The 20950-nt window shown below is 40.2% G+C and overlaps 1 protein-coding gene across 1 annotated transcript; it reads right to left on the reverse strand.

Moving 5' to 3' along the window:
- Positions 1-13723: 13723 nt before the first annotated feature.
- On the reverse strand, positions 13724-14455 carry LOC129892928 (uncharacterized). Its single transcript, XM_055968441.1, has one exon. The coding sequence runs from the start codon at positions 14453-14455 to the stop codon at positions 13724-13726; it is 732 nt and encodes a 243-aa protein (XP_055824416.1).
- Positions 14456-20950: the final 6495 nt, after the last annotated feature.

Raw genomic sequence — 20950 nt, forward strand, 5'->3', positions numbered from 1 at the left:
CACGCCCTCCTCGGGTAAGGCTAGAATAGGTGTTGAAGTCAATAATTCCTTGAGCTTTTGAAAGCTCGCCTCACACTTATCATTCCACTGAAATGCCATGGTCTTTTGAGTTAGCCAAGTCAATGGAGCTGCAATAGAAGAGAATCCTTGAATAAATCGATGATAGTACCTGCCAACCTAATAAAACTCCGAATCTCGGTAACCGAAGTAGGCCTAACCCAATCACGAACCACTGTAACTTTAGCTGGATCAACCATAATACCATCCTTGGTCACTATATAACCCAAGAATGTCACGGACTCAAGCCAAAACTCACATTTAGAGAATTTTGCATACACCTTCTCCTCTCTCAATCTCTGAAGGACTGTCCTCAGATGCCTAACATGATCCTCCTTATTCTTAGAATAAATCAAGATGTCATCAATAAACACGATCACAAATAAGTCCAAATAAGGTTAAAATACCCGATTCATCAACTCCATAAAAGCAGCTGGGGCATTAGTCAACCCGAAGGACATAACCACAAACTCATAATGCCCATAATGAGTCATGAATGCAGTCTTTGGGATATCAGATTCCCAAACTCTCAACTGATGGTAACCCAATCTCAAATCAATCTTTGAGAACAGCGATGCACCTTGAAGCTGGTCAAATAAATCATCAATACGAGAGAGAGGATACTTGTTCTTTATAGTGACTTTGTTCAACTGTCAATAGTCAATACACATCCTTATAGTACCATCTTTCTTCTTCACAAATAAAATCGGTGCATCCCACGGTGATACACTAGGTCTAATAAACCCTTTCTTCAATAAATCTTCCAATTGTTCTTTCAACTCTTTCAATTCTACTGGAGCTATCTAATAAGGAGAAATAGAGATAGGTTTAGTGTCAGGCTCCAAATAAATCACAAAATCGATATCACGGTCAGGAGGAACTCCCGGCAAGTCTATAGGAAATACATCTATAAACTCTCTCACCACCCTCATAGTCTCTATAGGAGATGACTCTGTAGTGAGATCATGTACATGAGCCAAATAAGACAAACAATCCTTCTCCATCAAGCGACGAGCATGAATATAAGATATCACCCCCTTAGGATACGAACTCGGATTACCCTTCCATACCACACTAGGTAAACCGAGGTAAGCTAAGGTCACGGTCTGTGCATAATAATCTAATATAGCATGATAAGGAGATAACCAGTCTATACCCAGTATTACATCAAAATCAAGCATGTCTAATACAAATCAAGTCTGCACGGGTCTCTCTACCCGAAAATATCACCAAACATCCCTTATATACCTGATCCACCACTAAAGATTCAACTACTGGGGTAGAAATAGTAATAGGCACAATAAGGGACTCACTCACATAATCAATACCCACATCGAAATAAGTTGACACATAAGAATAGGTAGACCTTGGGTCAAATAATACTGAAGAGAAACGATGGCAAACTGGAATAATACTTATAATAACTACATCAGAGGGTTCTGCCTTAGATCTACTCAGTATAGCATAGCATAACTGACAATCACCTTTAGCTTGTGAACCATCACGAGCACCACCTCATGCTCCACTCTTAGTACCACAGGTGCCACCTCTAGTATTTTGCAAAGAATCCTGAATAGCTGGAGCATCTATAGAACAAACAACTGGTGCTCCGGGCTGCCCAGTAGAAAGAGCACATTTGGGGTAATCTTGGGCCTTATGTCCAACCTCATCACACACATAACAACCTTGAGGACCTGAACCCCGTATGAGATAACCAAAAGTGCCAAAACGGCCTTTGGAGCCCGAAGAACCTTGAATAGCTGCCTAGACCGGTCTGCCTTAATAACTATGGGTTTCTGAACCCAAATATTCTCTTTCCTTGGAGGAATGACCATTGAACTGACCTTGCTGACGGAACCTCTTGACCCAATCCTGTCTAGCACATCGGATACTCTCTATCATCCTGGCATGATCAATAATACTCTGAAATGTACCTCCAGACAGTACAAGAGAGGCTATAGCCTCCTGGAGATAACCAGCGAATCCCTTCACTAGCTTGCGAATCCGCTCGAACTTAGTAGGAATACTCGACATAGCATAATGAGATAACTCATGAAAGTGAGTCTCATACTCAGATACAAATAGGGAGCCCTGCTCCAGTCTGTCAAACTCATCCCTATGCTGATCACGGAGGCTATAAGGCACAAATCTCTCAAGAAACATCTCAGTAAACTATTCCTAACTCATCATAGGAGAACCAATAGGTCCACAGGCAAGAACCAACTCTACCACTGCTTGGCTACTCCTACAAATTGATATGAAGTGTAAGCTACTCCATGTGCCTCTAAGATGCTTATGTTGAACAACCTATCTTGGCACTCAATCAAAAAGTCATAGGCTTTTTCTTTGGCTGTACCATCAAACCTTAGAGGTGCCAATCGAACAAACCTCTCAAAGCTCTTCTTCTCAACTATCAATATGGCAGCACTAGCAGAAACTGGTGGAGCTGCAAATCTCGGAGGTGTAATAGAAGGCACTAAAGAAGAACCATGAGTATGAAATCCTACACTAGGCCCTTGAAGTGGCAGTGTAGCACCAACTATGATAGGAGAACCTACGCTACCTGGAAGAATACCAGAGGTAGGAGCACCATCCAGTCTAGCCAATAATCAAACCAGTAGCTCCTGAAGCATCGGAGCACTATCGGGAACCATAAGAGGCTGGGATGGCCTCTGCTCCTCAGTCTTTTGCTCCAAGTCATCCTTATGCTCGTACATGGGCTCAGGTGATGTCTCTCTAGCTCATCCACGAGCAGGTGTCGCTCCCCTCGCTCGGCCTCATCCCCTAACTCCACTAGGTCCTCTACCTCGCCCGCGTACTGGGACTCGAGCATCTTATAGCCTCTCGAAGATAAGTACGGACGTCTACGTACCGATCCGCAAGACTCTACTAGACACCCTGCTCTTTAACTTATGAGACCGGTGAACCTAGTGCTCTGATACCAATTTGTCACGACCCAAAAATTGAGGTCATGATGGCACATATCTCAAAACTCAATCTGATGTGTAACCCTAAAAATAAAACTCATACCAGACTCCCAAAGGGGAAAGTGATGCCACAATTTAAATAAAAAGAAAAATAATAAAGAGAAAATTATCCCAAAATATGGTGTCATAAATATAAAGAGCATCTAATACAAGGTTTGAATCTGAAGATACAACATAAGTCTCTGAATGATCAAAAGACTAAAAAATAAGGATAGACTAGTGACGATCCGAATTTTAGGACCTCACCACTAATCTGAGAATACACAATCTGCTAGAATACCAACCGCCACGTGAGGTACTCCGACTAGTATCTGCATCAAAAAGGGATACAGAAGTAGGGGTGAGTAAAATTCATATGTACTCAGTAGGTTTTAGCTGACTGAGTATAAGGAATTAATCAAACCTATGAAATATTCTAAGGAACTCTTCCACCTACATATAAAAAAGTTCCACATCGACATCGGTGCCGCCAGTTTATATATATAGAGTGACGCGAGTAAAGTAAATCCATAATAACAGCTTATAATCGCAATTAATCAAATAATTCAAGCAGCACAGATATCAATGCAATGCAATACAATATGATGATGTAATGATGTGGTGGTACGGTGGAATCAAAACTGTCGCACAGCCTGTCGTATACACCTGCCGAGCTGTGCTACCAAGCAAGACTCATGGGGGTCTCGTAGACCATATACCCCAATCATAATATCTCATTATCCTTGCCACCTCCTCGTGGTCAAGGGATCATAATGCATCCACTACCCTGCGGAAAAACTACTTCGGTCAAGGACTCAAGATACAAAGGTTGGGATCACAATGCATCCACTACCCTACCGAAAAATTGCCTCGGTCATGAACTCAAGATACAAAGGTTTAAACGTGTTTCATTTTCTTTCTTAAAAAGCATTTCTATATTTCTCAACTTTCCATGTTTCATGATATGATGAATGAGGATGAATGCATCAAAACACACATGGCATGGAAGTAATATTCAACTCATATGTGTTACAAGGTTCAAAGTTCTCAAAACTTAACCTACACATGATATTCACCCTCAATAAATAGTAATAGGAAGGAAATACTTCTATTTAAATATTCACCCATTTCTCAATGATATTTCAATACTCAAGCATGCTCAAAACCCCTAACTCAACCCCTCAGGCGGGCATCACAAGTCAAATAATATACTCAAATATCTCTCTTAGGAAAATCATGAATCACATGCTCTCAAAACAATTAAGATAAAAAATAAGGCCCCCACACGGGCTATGTAATACAAATAAACCCCCACACGGCAACACATTAATAAATAAGCCCTCACACGGCATCATAATATATATATAATATTCTTAACTCATACTAAAACCCCATCTTGAAGTTTATAACATATGAATGACTAATTACCTCATCTCAGTCTCAAAGAAGGATAGTCAAACCTACCTCAATTGCCGAAACCGCACTCGAACACATCCACCGAACAAGCAACTCTCAAATTCAATGCCTGGACTGACAACCCACTATCAACAATAAAACATACATATCACAAGGAATCCAATGACACCCATATTGATAGGTTTCAGAACTGGGGGTAAAATAGTACAAAAATTAATTATTTTCGAAAAAGGTCAAATCTGGAAATTTATTGGACAATCACATTCTAATTGTAATAAGGAACTCATTGTTGAAAAACCGACAAAAATAGAGCTCAAAACGAGTTAGAAATTACTATTTTCCTTAAATTTGAATTAGGGGAGAAACAAAGATTTTTGGGGTTTAAAACTAAACTTTAGGGGTTAAAATTATCAAAAGCTTAATGAAAAGGGAAGGTTTTAGGTCAAAAATTACTTACCCAATAATTTGCCTTAAAAATCTCTTCTCAAATCACCTCAAGGAGTTCAAAAACTCAAACAAATGATGAAAAATATTGAAATGGGAAAAAAGGGGTATTTTCTGCCTAAAAAGTTACTGTTCACGCGTGTTTTGTACAAATTTTTAAAAATCACCCTCAAGGTCATTACAAGTAAATAGAAACATGCAGACCATCTCCAAATTGTCTTAGGTGTTTTGGGAAGATAAAAGTTGTATGCAAAATTGTCTAAGTGTAAATTTTGGTTGCCTTCGGTTGCCTTTTTAGGCCATGTTGTATCAAAGAAAGGGGTAATAGTAAACCCACAAAACATTGAGGCAGTTGAGAACTAGGCTCGGCCTAGTTCTATGACCGAGGTTAGAAGTTTTATAGGACTGGCCAGTTATTATCGTCGGTTCTTAAAGAACTCTGCCTCTATTACTACTCACAGGATGATTGAAAAGGAGGTGCTATTTGAGCGGACTGACAAGTGCAAAAAAAGCTTTTGAAAGCTTAAAACTCTTCTGACCACAACACCAATTTTTACCCTACTAGTCGAAGGTAAAGACTTTATTATTTATTGTGATGCTTCACATTCAGGTTTGGGTGTTACGTTGATGCGGGATAAGAACGTTGTATCTTATGCTTCATAATAGTTAAAGCTGCATGAGAGGAACTAACCGACTCATGACTTAGAGTTGGCAGTGGTAGTGTTTGCACTAAAAATATAGAGGCATTATCTGTATGGCATCAAGTGTGAGGTGTTTAGTGATCACCGCAGCTTACAGCATGTGTTCACATAGAAGGAATTGAATTTGAGACAAGAAGGAGGGTGGGTTGCTCAAAGACTATGATTTCACCATCCAATACCATCCAGGTAAGGCTAATGTGGTAGCAGATGCATTAAGCTAGAAACCGGTTAGCATGGGCAGTCTAGCCTATTTGGGAGCCCTTAAATGACCCCTGGCTAGAGAAATTCAGGCCTTGGAGGCCAAATTCATAAGGTTAGGCATCTCAAAGAAAGGTGGGGTAATGGTTGGTGTTGATCTAAGGCCCACTTTTATAAAAAAGATCAAGGCTAAGTTGTTTGAAGATGTTAACGTAAATGAAATGCAACACCTCAAAAATTTCTACACCAAGATCCGAATCATTCTTCATATGCGTATTGTTACACCCCACCCTTTTTAAACTCGGAATGTCTCAAAAGTTCCTTGGACATTATCATGTGAGATGGATACGCTACGACACTATCAAACGGCTCTAAAGAAGGGAGAATGGGACACCCCGTGGTAGGGAAGATTGGAAATAGGGTCAAGAGAAGTCGGAAGGAGTTGGAGGCTAAGTAACGAGTCATAGAACTCGACTTATCTACGTAAACTACTAAGTTAGAAGTCGTACATACGTGATTTACTTGATTACATACCAAGCTTGTGTAGCAAGGATTTCATAGGCTCTTAAAGTGAGACGAGATTACGAACGAGATTACGAACCCACGAGGAAAAGAAAAAATATTTGTGGGGCAGCCAATGGGAGGGTGACATGTGGCAGCACCTAAGCAGGAAGGTGACCCACCTGCTTGGGGTCAAGTAGGTGACCCACCTACTTGGGGTCAAGTAGGTGACCCACCTGCTTGGGGGAGGTAGGCCCCACTGCCACGTGGCAGCCCCTCCTTGAACATGTAGGTGTGGTGGCCCAATAGGGGCTGGACACGTGTCACCTCTTGGGGATGACATGTGTCACACCCTAAAGCCACATATACATGTTGATATATATCATATAATTCAGTTTTTCATCAAAAGAACATCAGCCAACATAGAGAAAAAAATGTGAGAAAGAGAGATAGGGAGGCAGCCATGGCGTTTGAAGTTTAAAGGTAAGTTTCTCAATTTTCTCTCCGTGAATTAATTATATACGACGTTCCTAAAATACATGGAGGTGTATATATGTATATTACGATGCTTACGGAACTATATTTTCAGTTCTACACTTGGAAAACTAAGAGAAACTTAAAGAGAAAATGCTAGTTAACAAACCCGTTTTTGGAAGGGACAGTGATTAGTAATATTGGTATAACTTCTTGTGTATAGCTTTGTTTCAGGTGATTCAATATGTTTTGGAAATTTATTTCATGTTTCTATAACTTTCATTTAGACTCCAAAATCCAGTTTTACTTGTATCAGCTCGAAAAAGGGTGATGAAGTGTAGAGGAGGTACTGCCCAGATTTTGGTTTTGGAAATCTTACACGGACTGATGTTGGTGTTTCGGTTATATATTTTTGTACAAAATTTCTGTAGGGGTAATTAAACAATTTTTGCGACCTTGATACACATGTCTATAACTTTCATTGAGGACACAAATCCTATTTCCCTCAATTACCCCTCCGAAACTAAGCGACAATATAAGATAGTGGGCTGTCCAGATTTCACATTTTGGATAGTTTTGGCGAGTTTGACAAGTTTAACGTAAGGTAAGACCTTTACTTTTTAAATTGGAGTTTATGGTATTGTTATATGGTGTATTACACCCCTTGTATGCTTCTGGAAGTTTAAGAATGTCGTAGAAATGCTCGACGTTCGAAATAAACTAAATTGGAATCGCTATAGTTAAATTGTCGTCGAAGGATAGTGTTGTTCGTGTGAGGTGCTGCTGCAGGGGTTTGATGTGTTGTTGCAGGGCCTAAATAGGTTCTAATTTGGGTTAGGGTGCTGCTATTTGAATCCACATGACCCCTCGTTGCGTATAATGAAAGGCGTTACAAAATAAAGGCTAGACGCCCTATTGTGCTACCGTATCTTTGAATAAGTCGTTTGGAGTTTATGTTGTATATTGTTGGTCCAAATTGATGCAGGTTGTTGTTGTTGGTTGGATGTAGGTCTTAGGGACCTAATTGAAAATTTGGATAGGGCACATTATAGGGGAGGTGCTGCCCAATTTTCGTCGACGCCTTAGCGAATAACAGAACTAGTCGGGGAAGCGACTAAGGAAATAGATTCCATTACTACTAAGATGTAACCTAGGGTGCTGGAAAGTAAAAGGCGTTGATATTCATACTACTTTCATATTGAATAGGTTTAAATGACGGCGAGGCAAGCAGGATAAGGAATAATTCAGACAAGGTATGTAAAGCTTTCTCTTGGCATATTTTGGTATAAGTTCGTACAACTATCTTTCTTTCCTTTTGTCAATGTTTAGCCTTAAGTGAATTGTATATGAAGTTCGGGAATAATTCCATTCCCAAAATTCTGAGTACGCCTCATAACCCCTATCAACTGTTCAGTATTAGAGTTCCTGTGAAGATTAAGTATTGCCTAGTAGGGCTTCTATGTGTCAGAATGTAATGTATGGGAAGCTATCTCTCATTTTCATTAAGATGTATTTGATACGAAAATGAGGTTACAATGCCATAGTGGTTCACCGAGCCCCGTGAAGGGCCGAGTACGAAATATGTATATGAAGATCACCTGAAGGAAAGTACAGAGTATATAGAGCTTATTCTCTTTCTTCTTGTGGGGCATGTCCTTGTCTTAGTTGTAAGTTGAATCTGATCTGAACTCCGAGGTAACTCCACTCTTAAACATCTCTTAATTACTTCTGAATATTAAACTCCTATAGTAGTTGAACTACTTTCCCTGGAAACTTTTATACGTTAAAGAGGTAACAAATATATAGGCTCTACATCCTAAGGACTATAAGGTAATAAGTGTTTCTGATTCTATAAATGATTTAGCCCTATGTTAATACATGTCCAAGGCCTCCGAGATTACTTTTGAGACAACCCATAATGGCATTTAAGGGACACTCGAGATGACTACCCCGTTACTCGGGTCCTCAAATAAAAGCTTAACTTTCTTATTTTATCGAGTCTATGGTAATAATTTAAATTGCATATAGTTACTCACTACTCTACTCGTGTATATTGTAACACTTCTTTCCCTGAGTCCTGGGCTAGGATATGTTTTCGTGCACAGTTCACTGCATTATTCCCTGAGTCCCTCAATAGAGGGCCATGATACGTGTATTGATATATGATGATGTGTTGTAAGGTGGTGATGGCACTGGGGCCATGATGGTTTTACAGAGGTGATTCACCGGACCCCCGAAAGGGCCGGCTATATGATATGACTCGAACATGCATGTTTTTGTAATTCACAAAGTACAGGTACAGGTTTCTGAATTGATATCTTATCCCCTATTTCTCTATCTCAGATATGCTTCCAGTTGTATTATATTATGTTTTACATACTCAGTACATATATCGTACTGACCCTCTTTCTCGGGGGGCTGCGTTCATGTCCGCAGGTACAGATACAGATTTTGGGAGTCCGTCAGCTTAGGATTCCATGCAGCTCAGTTGGAAGAGGCTCCATTGTATCGGGGCCTAGTTTTTGATACTGTCCATGAATGTATAAAAATTATTTCATCCATTCAGGGGTACGGCAGGGGCCCTGTCCCGCCATATATTGTCATTTATATGTGTAGAGGTCTGCAAATATATATATGTGGGTTGTATATGTCAGTTTGGTTCAGTTGGGTCTATATGATATATTGTACATATTGTTATGTTATGGCAGCCTTGTCGGCTTGCGTGCCCTGTCATGTTGTGATACAAACAAAAAGGGCTACAGGTATATGTAAATGTTATCGCCTAGTGGGGCTCTGTTACATGATATTGTTTTATTTACAGTTCAATGTGACCACAACTGATAGATATATGTACGGAGGGTCCAGGTTGGACCCCAGTCGTGACCTACGGGGTTGGGTCATGACAGAAGTGGTATCAGAGCAGTTCATCCTCGGAGTGTCTGCAGACCATGTCTAATAGAGTTTTGATTATCGATGTGTTGCGCGCCATATCTATAAACAGGAATCTATAGGACATTTAGGATGTTACTTTTCTTCTACATCTGAGATCGTTCTTTAGATCCGAGTCATAGGAAAATTCCTTATACTAACATAGGATCTTAACAGAAGGACGACACCAATAGAAGGAGGTAATTGACGACATGGAAAGTTATAAAGCATGCAGGTAAGTAAAGTAAAGCTACGGAAGATATCCGTCGGGTAAGGTATTGAAATATAAAGTTGAAACCTGAAAGGAAAGCAGACAGAAAGTGCAACAGATGTAGTTTGGAGTTGGACATATGAGGTAAGTCCAGTATTTTTATATTATTGTTGACATTGAAAGCCCTGTGTGGCTGCGATATGAGATGACATTGAAAGCCCTGTATGGCTGTGATATGATATGTATATATATATATATATATATATATATGTTGGCCCTGTGAGGCATTGTTGGTATTTTTTTACGTGTAAGTTTTGAGATAGTAAGAAGTGTAGAGGAAACTCTACCGAAATTTTCCCAGAACAAGGAAAAGGGAATAAAACGTAGTTTTATAACATGTCTTGGAAATTGATAACGAGTACCCGTATTATGCTAAAGTAAAGTTGTAAGAGGTACTCTTCATGTCGTCAATAAGGGACACCCTCTTTACTTGGGGAAGGTTATTTCGAAGAAACAAAAGTTTGTCTGAGCAGTACAGTTCAGACCGCAGTATCTTCAACCATAATTGTGTTGTAGAACAACAAAAGAGAAGCTCAGGTTGAAGGGTAAGATGTCCAAAAATTGAGATTCACTCTTTTGAAGGTACCAAGCCCCCAACTCCTATTGTAAATTAGATGAGTTATTCATAACTCGAGGGTAAACTCGGAAGGGGACCAGGTAGGTCAAGTATTAACAGAAGTACTGTGATGTTTAAGAAATTTTGGTTTCTTCCAACAATGGTTGGAAAATGATTTATGGTAATAGTTTATAGTTTTCCACCGACTAATTGGGAAAAGAACTCCTAACGGAAGCATCTCAGAGAGATGTTAGGGACGAATACGAATTAAAAAGGGGATATGTAAGTATGAATTGAATAGTGTGATACGAGTATGCAGGGACAAAGTGGGACCACTAGTAAGACGCATTTAGTACGTGTTGACTATGTTAAAGGCCTGCGTTGAGAATGCAGGAAGAGCATGGGGCTTAAGATAAAAAAAATGAAATGAAAAATGACGCGTGTACACAACGTCGCCCCGAAAATGGTGGAACCCTTAAGGGACGAGAATGACAAACTTAAGGAATAAATGGCGCAACTCCTATTCGCCCCAAGAAGCATATGATATAGGTTGGGATAAAGCTACTACTCTAAGAAAACCTTATCGTCGGAATATTAGCACTGCCTAGTTGGAATTGAAACGACTAGAAGTACAAACAAAGGAAAGTATGAGTACCCTCTAAAGGGGGGAAGTTAATGAGAAAATGGCAAAAGTAAGATGAAGGCAATCGATATGGGAATATATTTAAGATGGACGTCTAAACATCAACAAGATATCTTACTGAACCAAGTTAGAAAGGTCCGGAAGCTACCAATAATTGGATGGAAGCCAGAATGCTACATAAGGCAGCGTTAGGAAGTTTTTGACGAGACCCTGACTGACATAACACTAGAAGGCAGCTGTGGATAAAAACAAAAGAGTGTAACCATGAAAGGATATCAACCAACTTAAGAGACATTACGAAGGATAATGACAACATGCTAGACCAAAATCCAAAATGTTGGGTATAGAGTTAGTCGCAAATGATGTTGCGATAGATAAATAATCAAAGAAAAAGGAATAGAAAGCCTCTTGTGGTAGAAAATGAGGAGAACACAAAGTAAATAAAGGATCGTGGAGCTAAAGATCTATGTCGATACTGGAGGCAAGATAATAGAAGAAAGGACAGGGCAAAACATAAAGACTTGTGAGACAACGCTGAGGTAAATCTGGAGCTAAGTTGAGTGCCCGCACCTCGTGGAAAAGGTTACAATGAAACTCGACATGAATACTTCCCATGGAGGTCACCCATCCCAATATTATTCTCGCCCTAGCACGCTTAACTTTAAAATTCTGATGGAACTTAATGCGTTAGTGCTGGTGTGATCGCGCGAGATGGAGGAATCTGAACTAGTGACGGAGAAACGATATGAGATTATGTACCCAGAGTATTATAAGATACGTTAAGGCAATTGTAATAAGGGCTTGAGCAAAACAAGAAGGATTAGTTAATTGCTAATTGACGACGCACTCGAATGCCACAACTCTTCAACATAGAACTAGTTAATGAGAGGAAAACCGCAGAATGGCTATATGGGCCAGTGGGCGAGGGAATTTTGACACCACTTGGTAGCCAACTCTGAGGGCAAAAAAGCAGAACCCAAAAAGGTAAGGGTACCAGCTGATGTAATTTATGAATGACAGGAAGTAGTGCCCAAGGTCGAAAATCCCACAATATGACCAGGACTACAAAACTCATTTTGCACTCCAGCGCCAGATGACTCTAGAGGGAAGGTTACTTGTGGATTAATGATATTAGTCCCTGCTCCTTTGATCAAAGGTTACCTACTCCGCCGAGAAGGTGTAAAATTGTAGAGTAAAAGAGTGGTAGGACCTTACGGAGTCCCCGCAGCTATTGTCCTAGGCAAGGGAGCCCAAGTTGTAATTGACTATCGAGAGACACAAAGATAGGTTAAGCCAAATTACCGAGATGGAATTAGTGCTACTGGTAGAGTAAGACGTGTAAGTCCCCTAGTGGATGGGTCGATATTAGAAAGACTAAGCTAAAAAGGCCTTGACATGATTAAGCAAGTTGTTGACTAAAAGCCCAGAGTCAGCAGGAATGATATACAGATAATCGACATCGACATACAAAGTTCAAGTTGATGATTGGATGTTCATCATAGGGTCACCTAGAAAAGGAACTTAGCCCAAATTATATTAGATGTATTAAAGCTTTAAGAAAGATGAGTTTTTGAAAAGTAATTTAGAAAGGGTTACTGCCAGATGTCATGTCACGCATAGCTCAAAAGCATGTTTGATAGCTTGTTCAAAAAATTTGAGGATTCTTGAAGGTTGAAGCTGCGAAGTTCTGACATAAATAGAAAGTTTTGTAATTGACTCTGAACTCTGATGGTGCTGGAGATTATTGAGGTTGACATTGACCTTCCAATAATGTCAGGATCATTTGAGGCCAACCTTGAACTTTGAAGTTGAGCAAGACCTTTTGGTGATGTTAGATAAAAATTTTGAGGTCATTCTCAAAATTTCTGTCCTAGTTAGATGTCTTGGTAAATATCATACTACCAATAAGAGATTTGCAAAACTTTTGAGATCCTATCAAAAATTCTGTCCCAGTTACTTTTTTGATGCACCTCAGTCTTGTTTTCTCTTGTGAAAAGATCTTCTTTGAAATTTTGAGTCCCTCTCAAAATTTCTGTCCCAGTTTCTATCATAAATAGAGAACTTACGGGAGATATGACCGAACCATTGTGGCGCCTACGTATCCCGTTGAGGCAGGAATCAGGTCAATCGTAGTTCCCCTCTCGGGAGATAACTGAGGAATAGGGATTTTTAATAACAAAGTGACCGAAGCCGACATAGGCCGCCTACATATCTCATTCTTGAGAATTCAGGTAAGATGTAGTTCATTACAAATAGGAGGGCTACTTTTAAAATAAACCAACATAGAAATGATTACAAGCAAACGACACAGCTACAAAATATTGAACCTTCAAACATAATATCTTTTGACGGCATCTAAGTTGATTGGTTTCTGCCATTCTTGGCCATCCATCTCGGATAATATTAAGGCACCTCCAGACAACACTTTGCGCACCATGTATGGTCCTTGCCAATTTGGCGCGAACTTTCCCTTATACTTATTTTGATGTGGAAAATGCGTTTAAGAACCAACTAGCCAACTTCAAACGTTCTTGGTCTCACTCGTTTGTTAAAAGCACGAATCATTCTTTATTGGTATAGTTGACCATGGCAAACGGTAGTCATTCTTTTTTCATCAATCAAAGACAAATATTCAATTCGATTGCGAACCCAATCAGCATTACTCAACTCATCTTCTTGCATAATTCTCAACGAAGGTATTTCCACTTCGGCAGGAATTACGGCTTCCGTCCCATAAACTAGCAAGTATGGGGTTGCTCCAATTGATGTTCTGACAGTCGTTCGGTAACCTAACAAAGCATATGGCAACATCCCATGCCACCCTCTGTGGCTATCAATCATTTTCCTCATGATCTTTTTGATGTTCTTGTTGGCAGCTTCTACGGCTCCATTCATTTGAGGACGATACGCAGTTGAATTTTGGTGACTAATCTTGAATTGTTCACATATCTCCTTCATCAAATGACTTTTGAGATTTGCTCCATTATCAGTGATGATAGAATCCGGTATTCCAAATCTACATATTAAATTGCTACGGACGAAGTCTGCTACTACCTTCTTCGTAACTGATTTATACGAGGCTGCTTCCACCCACTTGGTGAAATAATCAATAGCGACTAAAATGAACCTATGTCCATTAGAGGCGGCTGGCTCTATTGGACCAATGACATCCATGCCCCAAGCTACAAACGGCCAAGGAGAACTCACAGCATGGAGTTCGTGAGGAAGTACTCGAATTAAATCACCGTGCACTTGACATTGATGATATTTTTGCACATACTTACAACAATCATGCTCCATAGTCATCCAAAAATAACCGTCTCAAAGGATTTTCCTTGCCAATGTAAGTCCATTCATGTAAGTTCCACAAACTCCAGCGTGAATCTGCTCGAGAAGCTTCGTAGCTTTAATGGCATCGACACATCTGAGAAGTCCCAAATCTGTGTTCTCCTATAAAGTCTTTCTCCACTTGGAAAGAAATTATTAGCCATTCGACGTATTGCTTACTTCTAATTGAAACTTGCATTATCTGGATAAGTTCCAGTTTCTAGATACTTTTTAATGTCAAAATACCAAGGTCTCCCATCTGGTTCTGCTTCGACATGTGAATAGTGAGCAGGTCGTTCTTTTAAATATATCTCCACGGGGTTAATGTAACTTGTATACAGATGTTTGATCATCGAGGAGATAGTAGCAAAAGCATTAACGAATTCATTCTCCGACCTTGGGGTATGCCTAAACTCGATCTACGAAACTTCTTACACAACCTTTGCACTAACCTCACATACGGTGCAATCTTCGAATTCTTCACGGCCCATTCCCCCTGAACCTGATGAATTAGTAAATTTGAATCTCCAATTATCAGCAACTCTTGAATATCCTTATCGATAGCTATCTTTAGACCCATGATGCATGTTTCATACTCTGTCATGTTGTTTGTGCAACGAAATCGGAGTTTGGCTGCCATAGGATAATATTGGCCAGATTCTGATATTAGGACTGCTCCGATTCCATTTCCTTCATGATTCACCGCCCCATCGAAAAACACTCTCCAACCAGGGTATGCTTCGGAGATGTCTTCGCCTACAAATGATACCTCTTCATTGGGAAAATAAGTTTTGAGTGGCTCATATGCTTCGTCTACTGGATTTTCTGTGAGGTGATCCGCTAAGGCTTGTGCTTTTATTACCTTTTGGGTCACATACACAATATTAAATTAACTTAATAGCATTTGCCATTTTGCCAACTTCCCGGTCGGCATCGCTTTCTGAAAGATATACTTCAATGGATCCATCTTGGAAATGAGATACGTAGTATACGAAGACAAGTAATGTCTCAAATTTTGAGCGACCCATGTTAAGGCACAACAAGTTTTCTCCAAAAGAGTATAACGAGCTTTGTATGGAGTAAACTTCTTGCTTAAATAGTAGATTGATCGTTTCTTTTTCCAAGTCTCATCATGTTGACCTAGCACGCATCCAAATGCATTATCTGAGACAGACAGATATAGCAACAATTGAACCCCTTCCCTCGGAGGAACTAGCACCGGTGGATTAGATAAGTAACTTTTAATAGCATCAAAAGCTGTCTGAAGATAGCTTTCGTCCATTCTGTCAATGCATCATTTTTCAGCAGCCTAAAGATAGGCTCACAAATCAATGTGGACTGAGCTATGAATCGACTGATGTAGTTCAATCTTCCAAGGAAGCTCATCACTTCTTTCTTGGTCTTTGGTGGAGGTAATTCTTGAATCGCCTTGATTTTAGTAGGATCAAGCTCGATACCCCTTCTACTGACTGTGAACCCCAATAACTTGCCAGTTGGCACTCCGAAAGCACATTTAATGGGGTTTAATTTCAAGTTGTATTTGCACAAATGATCAAAAAACCTCTTCAAATGCATCGAATGATCTACACTCTTATGAGATTTGATAATGACATCGTCCACGTACACTTCAATTTCCTTGTGAATCATATCATGAAAAATAGTCATCATGGCTCTCATGTAAGTGGCCCCAGCATTTTTGAGACCAAATTGCATTACCCGATAATGATACATGCCCCACGGTGTGATGAAAGCTATCTTTTCTGCATCTTCTTCATCCATTAGAATCTGGTGATAACCCGCGTAGCAGTCTACGAATGATTGCATCTCGTGCTTGGCACAATTATCAATGAGAATGTGGATATTTGGCAACGGGAAGTTATCTTTAAGGATAGACTTGTTCAGATCTCTATAATCAACACAGATTCTAATCTTTCCATTCTTTTTTAGCACCGGAACAATATTTGTTAACCAAGTTGGATACTGCGTCACTTCCACAACTTTGGATTGAATCTACTTGGTAACCTCCTCCTTGATCCTCAAGCTCAAAGTTGGCCTGAATTTTTGAGTCTTTTATTTCACCGGACTACAATTCGAGTTGATCGGCAATCTATAAGAAACGATGTCTTTGCTCAAACCTGACACGTCATCATAAGACCAAGCAAATATATCTATGTACTCTCTAAGCAGATTGATAAGTTCTATCCTCTGAGCCTTTGCTAAATGGACACTAATTCTGGTTTCCTTGATACACTCATCGTCTCCCAGATTCACAGCCTCGATTTCCTCTTGATTTGGTTTGCATTGCTCGGTGAGGTGTTTAGGTATCATAGCTTTTTCATCATAATCCTCGAACTCGTCACCCTCTACCTTATTTTGTTCATTTAGCTTGTGACATGACATGATATTGGCAGGTTTTAAGTTATTTTTACTAAAATCATAAGCAAACAAAGTCAGTAAAATAGACCAATAAGTAAATAAGTAAATTTCGCAATAAAGGAGATTTTCATTTAAACCAAAAGAAATACAAATTTTGGTTTCAAATACCAAAAAGGTAATCTTGAAGCATAATCAAAATAGAACAACATAAATGGTAGGTCTCGGACTTCCTCCGGACTACCACCGATTTAAAAGCAAGGAGACAATATGTCTTTATCTACCAAGACGAGTGAGGGGCTAAGAGCGGTGCGGACGTCCAATTAGATAATTGCTCCTCTAGCTTTGCATCAAGGATGCTCGACGTCCCCATTTCTTCCTCCAAGATTGTTTCAACTTCCTCAAAAAGATTCTAGATTCCTTCTCCAAGATCGCCATCGTTCACATGTTCCCACACGAGAAATGACAGATACAAATGAGGTATTGTCCTGGCCAACACCTGAACAATACTCCTTCTTGTCACATCTATCTCATTGTCCTTTGTGGGGACATATCACAAACCATACTTCAAACCTCTATCGAGAATCTGAATAGGCTCGATGATTCCTTAGGAGTGCTTCCCCAATCCGAATCCTGGCTCAAAACCGCTTTGGAGCATGACAGTGGCTATCATTTTATAAACAGAAGGCATAAGAGGTTGTGGGGCTGAATCATCGTCAGTGGCATTCACCAGCTCAACTGTATAGAAATTAGTACCTTTGGTAATATCATCAATAATTGACGCGCAACTATTTGAATGCCTCCCCTCATCGTAAACAACCACCTCACGGTCATTCTTCACGAACTTTATCATCTGGTGGAGAGTAGAGGGAACGGCTCCAGCCATATAGATCCATGGCCTTCCTAACAGTAGGTTGTAGCTGGCGGTCATGTCCATCACCTAGCACTCTATAATGAAATCAACAGGCCCTACTTGAATATCCAAATTCACAGCACCTAATGTATTTCTTTGACCCCCATCGAAAGCCCTTACATTAACTTGGTTCTGTCGGACTTTCCCTAAATCAAAGTTCAACTGTTTGAGAGTCGACAAAGGACAAATTTTAAGACTCGATCCATCATCGATCAATACACGATTCATGATCTTTTCCCGACACATAATAGTGACATGAAGAGCTTTGTTATGCATCACACCTTCGAACGGTAACTCTTCATTGCTAAAATTGATGCGGTGTCCTTGAACAACTCGACTCACCATAGCAGCCAGACTATCTTCATCTGTACCTATGGGTATATAAGTGTCATCCAAAGCTTTCATCAAATCATGTCTGTGCTGTTGTGAGCTCATCAACAATGCCCACACTGAAATTTGGGCAGGTACTTTCTCCAGATGCTTCACTATAGAATACTCTTTTGGCTGCATTTTCTGCCAAAACTCTTCAGCCTCAGCTTCACTGATCGGTCTCTTTTGTTGATATTTCTTATTCCATTCTTGAGCCAATTCTTCTGGGGTGTAACACCTTCCAAACCGTATCATTCCCTGAGTTGCCGCAGTCTCAATCACGAACTTCTTTTGGTTAGGAATTTCTTTCGGCACCAAAGCAACAACCTTTTGAGGTTTCAAAATCACAAAATTTGATTTCTCCTTTATGCTTAGTGAAGCCACAGCCATTTCAAGGCTGTTAGTATAGGTTGGGACTATGGCCTTTGTTATACACCAATCTTTTTCCATCTCAATCATGTTAATATTAACCCTTCCATGATTCGGCAAAGGATTACTATTGACATTAGGGGCGGCAGTTTGGAGGGTGACGACCTCGCGATCAATCAAATCCTGAATCTTGTGCTTCAAACTGACGTAAGTTTCAGTATCATGCCCAACACTATTGGAATGATACGCACATATTTTGTTAGCTCTGAAGAATCTAGAGCTTGTATCAGCCAATTTAGGTGCAATGGGGTGAATAATGCTTGCGTCTCTCAATTTTTCGAACAGCTGAGTCCGACTCTCCATCAGAGGAGTAAAATTCCTAGCGGGCCTATTTTCAAAATTGGGTTGGGAAAGGTTATAGTTATTTTGTGGGGGTGGTGGCATATGGCGATAACTCGGATGATTTTGGCGAGAAGGTGTGGGAGTTTGGAATCTTAGGTACAGTTGGGTCTGGTAATTTGGTTGTGGAGTTCGGTAGTTTGGCGGGGTGTTTTGGTAATATAGAGATGGGTAATTAGAAGGTGGAGTTTAATAACTGTTAAACGGGACTTGGTCATTTGGGCATGGGGTTTGGTAACTGGAAGATGGGGTTTGATAATTCGATTGAGTGTAGTAAACTTTATGTGAATTTTGTGGACCTCGTGAATAGGTCTTGAAAGGTGTGGGTTTTCCTGGCTTGCTGTTGGCGAACCCCCTCCCTTCAGGTGTGTAGGAGATGGTAGATACATCCTCTCTCTTCTTTTTAAACAATCCTGATGACCCAGTTGAGGAGGCTACACGGGCTACTTTTCCGATCTTGATCCCATCCTCGATAGTCTCACCTACCTTGACTATCTCAGCAAATTTTGCTCCAACAAGTAACATTAATCTTTCATAGTATTTGGGCTCTTGCATGCGTACAAATACTTCCACGATCTCTTTCTCTATCATGGGAGGTCGAACTCTGGCGGCCTCTTTCCTCCACCTGTATGCATACTCGCGATAACTTTTAGTCTATTTTTGTTTGATCTTCTCCAAAGAATATCGATCGGGAATGATTTCCACGTTGTATGCGAACCTCTCGATAAAATCTCTGGCCAAAGCATTCTAATTAGACCATTGTTTTATTTCTTGAGCGCTGAACCATTCCAAGGCCTCTCCACTTAAACTTCGGCTAAAGAGCCGCATTAACAAAGCTTCGTTCTTCCAAACTCCTACTAGTTGATCACAGTATGCTCTCAGATGAGCCAAAGGATTTCCAGTTCCTCCGAAAGTATCAAATTTTGGCACTTTGAACCCCTCGGGAAGGTCCAAATTTGGATGGATACACAAATCTTCATAATTTAGTCGTGCAACATCCGGAGTGTAATGAAACTCCTTCATAGATTTTATGATCTCCTCTTTCATATTCCATTTGGATGTCTCTTCTTTCGCCCTCCACTACCTTTCCTGTTCCTCATAGTGATCGAGTTCGGAACCGTTGGCATAGGGTTCATTTGGGATTGGGATTTGGAAAGGTGTTTTTTTAGGCAAGGGAGGGGTGAATAGGGGAGTTTGTGTATTTTGAGGAGCTTGGTAATTTTGGGGAAATGTCTGACGGTCAGCGTGCTGATTTTGATGATGGGGAAAGGTCTGCGGATTGTTAACATTTTGGCTTTGTGGGGGAGGACAAGCTTGAGGGTTGGTATTTTGTGAGGGAGGGAAGGTTGGAGGGTTGGTACTTTAAGGATGAGGTGGCGCTTGGTAGGAAGTGGAGGCATGATGGGGATTTGAGGCTGTGAGGTCAACGATGCAGGTATTTTGAGCGGGGTTTAGGGATGGGTTTTGAACATGTTCCATACTTGAATTTGGAGAAGGAAAATGGAATAAAGGCCTTCCCTCGCCTGAAACCGGCGTGTTGGCAGCGATAGCCAGTTTTGACAACTATCGATTTTTTTGTATCTCAACTCTCATCTCGGCGATTTGTTGCACCAACTGTGCAATTAACTCATTTTGTTCAGCGACGATAGGGTCTGTCACGACAATATCCGTCAAACCGGTGTTGTCATTATTGCCAGTCATTTTCCTTTTCCGTACTAACAGATTTTGATCGAGGAAGGAATCTTTGGAAGCCTTTGATCTCATGAAATAAGGGTGCTCGGCCAGTTTATCAACACAGATCAATTTTAAATACATGGATAAGAGAAAAACAACTCAACAACAAATATGTTATTCTTTGTTCATAACATGTAATCTAAAATATCACATATAATGAGATAAATAAACACATAAGACACATAAACGGTTATTGCGCGTCCTAAAAAAAATAGGTTGCCCTTTTATGCCAAAGGGTAGGCCTAGCGGATTTGAAAGATGTATGTGAACATTTAAACCATTCTATTACCCCGAGATACAAAAGAGGGCAA

This window comes from Solanum dulcamara, chromosome 1 (genome assembly GCF_947179165.1).
Source record: "Solanum dulcamara chromosome 1, daSolDulc1.2, whole genome shotgun sequence".
NCBI lineage: Eukaryota > Viridiplantae > Streptophyta > Magnoliopsida > Solanales > Solanaceae > Solanum > Solanum dulcamara.

Bases quoted from the DNA above. Each gene is read 5' to 3' on its own strand.
- LOC129892928 (XM_055968441.1), bottom strand. From the start codon at position 14,455: ATGGAGCATGATTGTTGTAAGTATGTGCAAAAATATCATCAATGTCAA.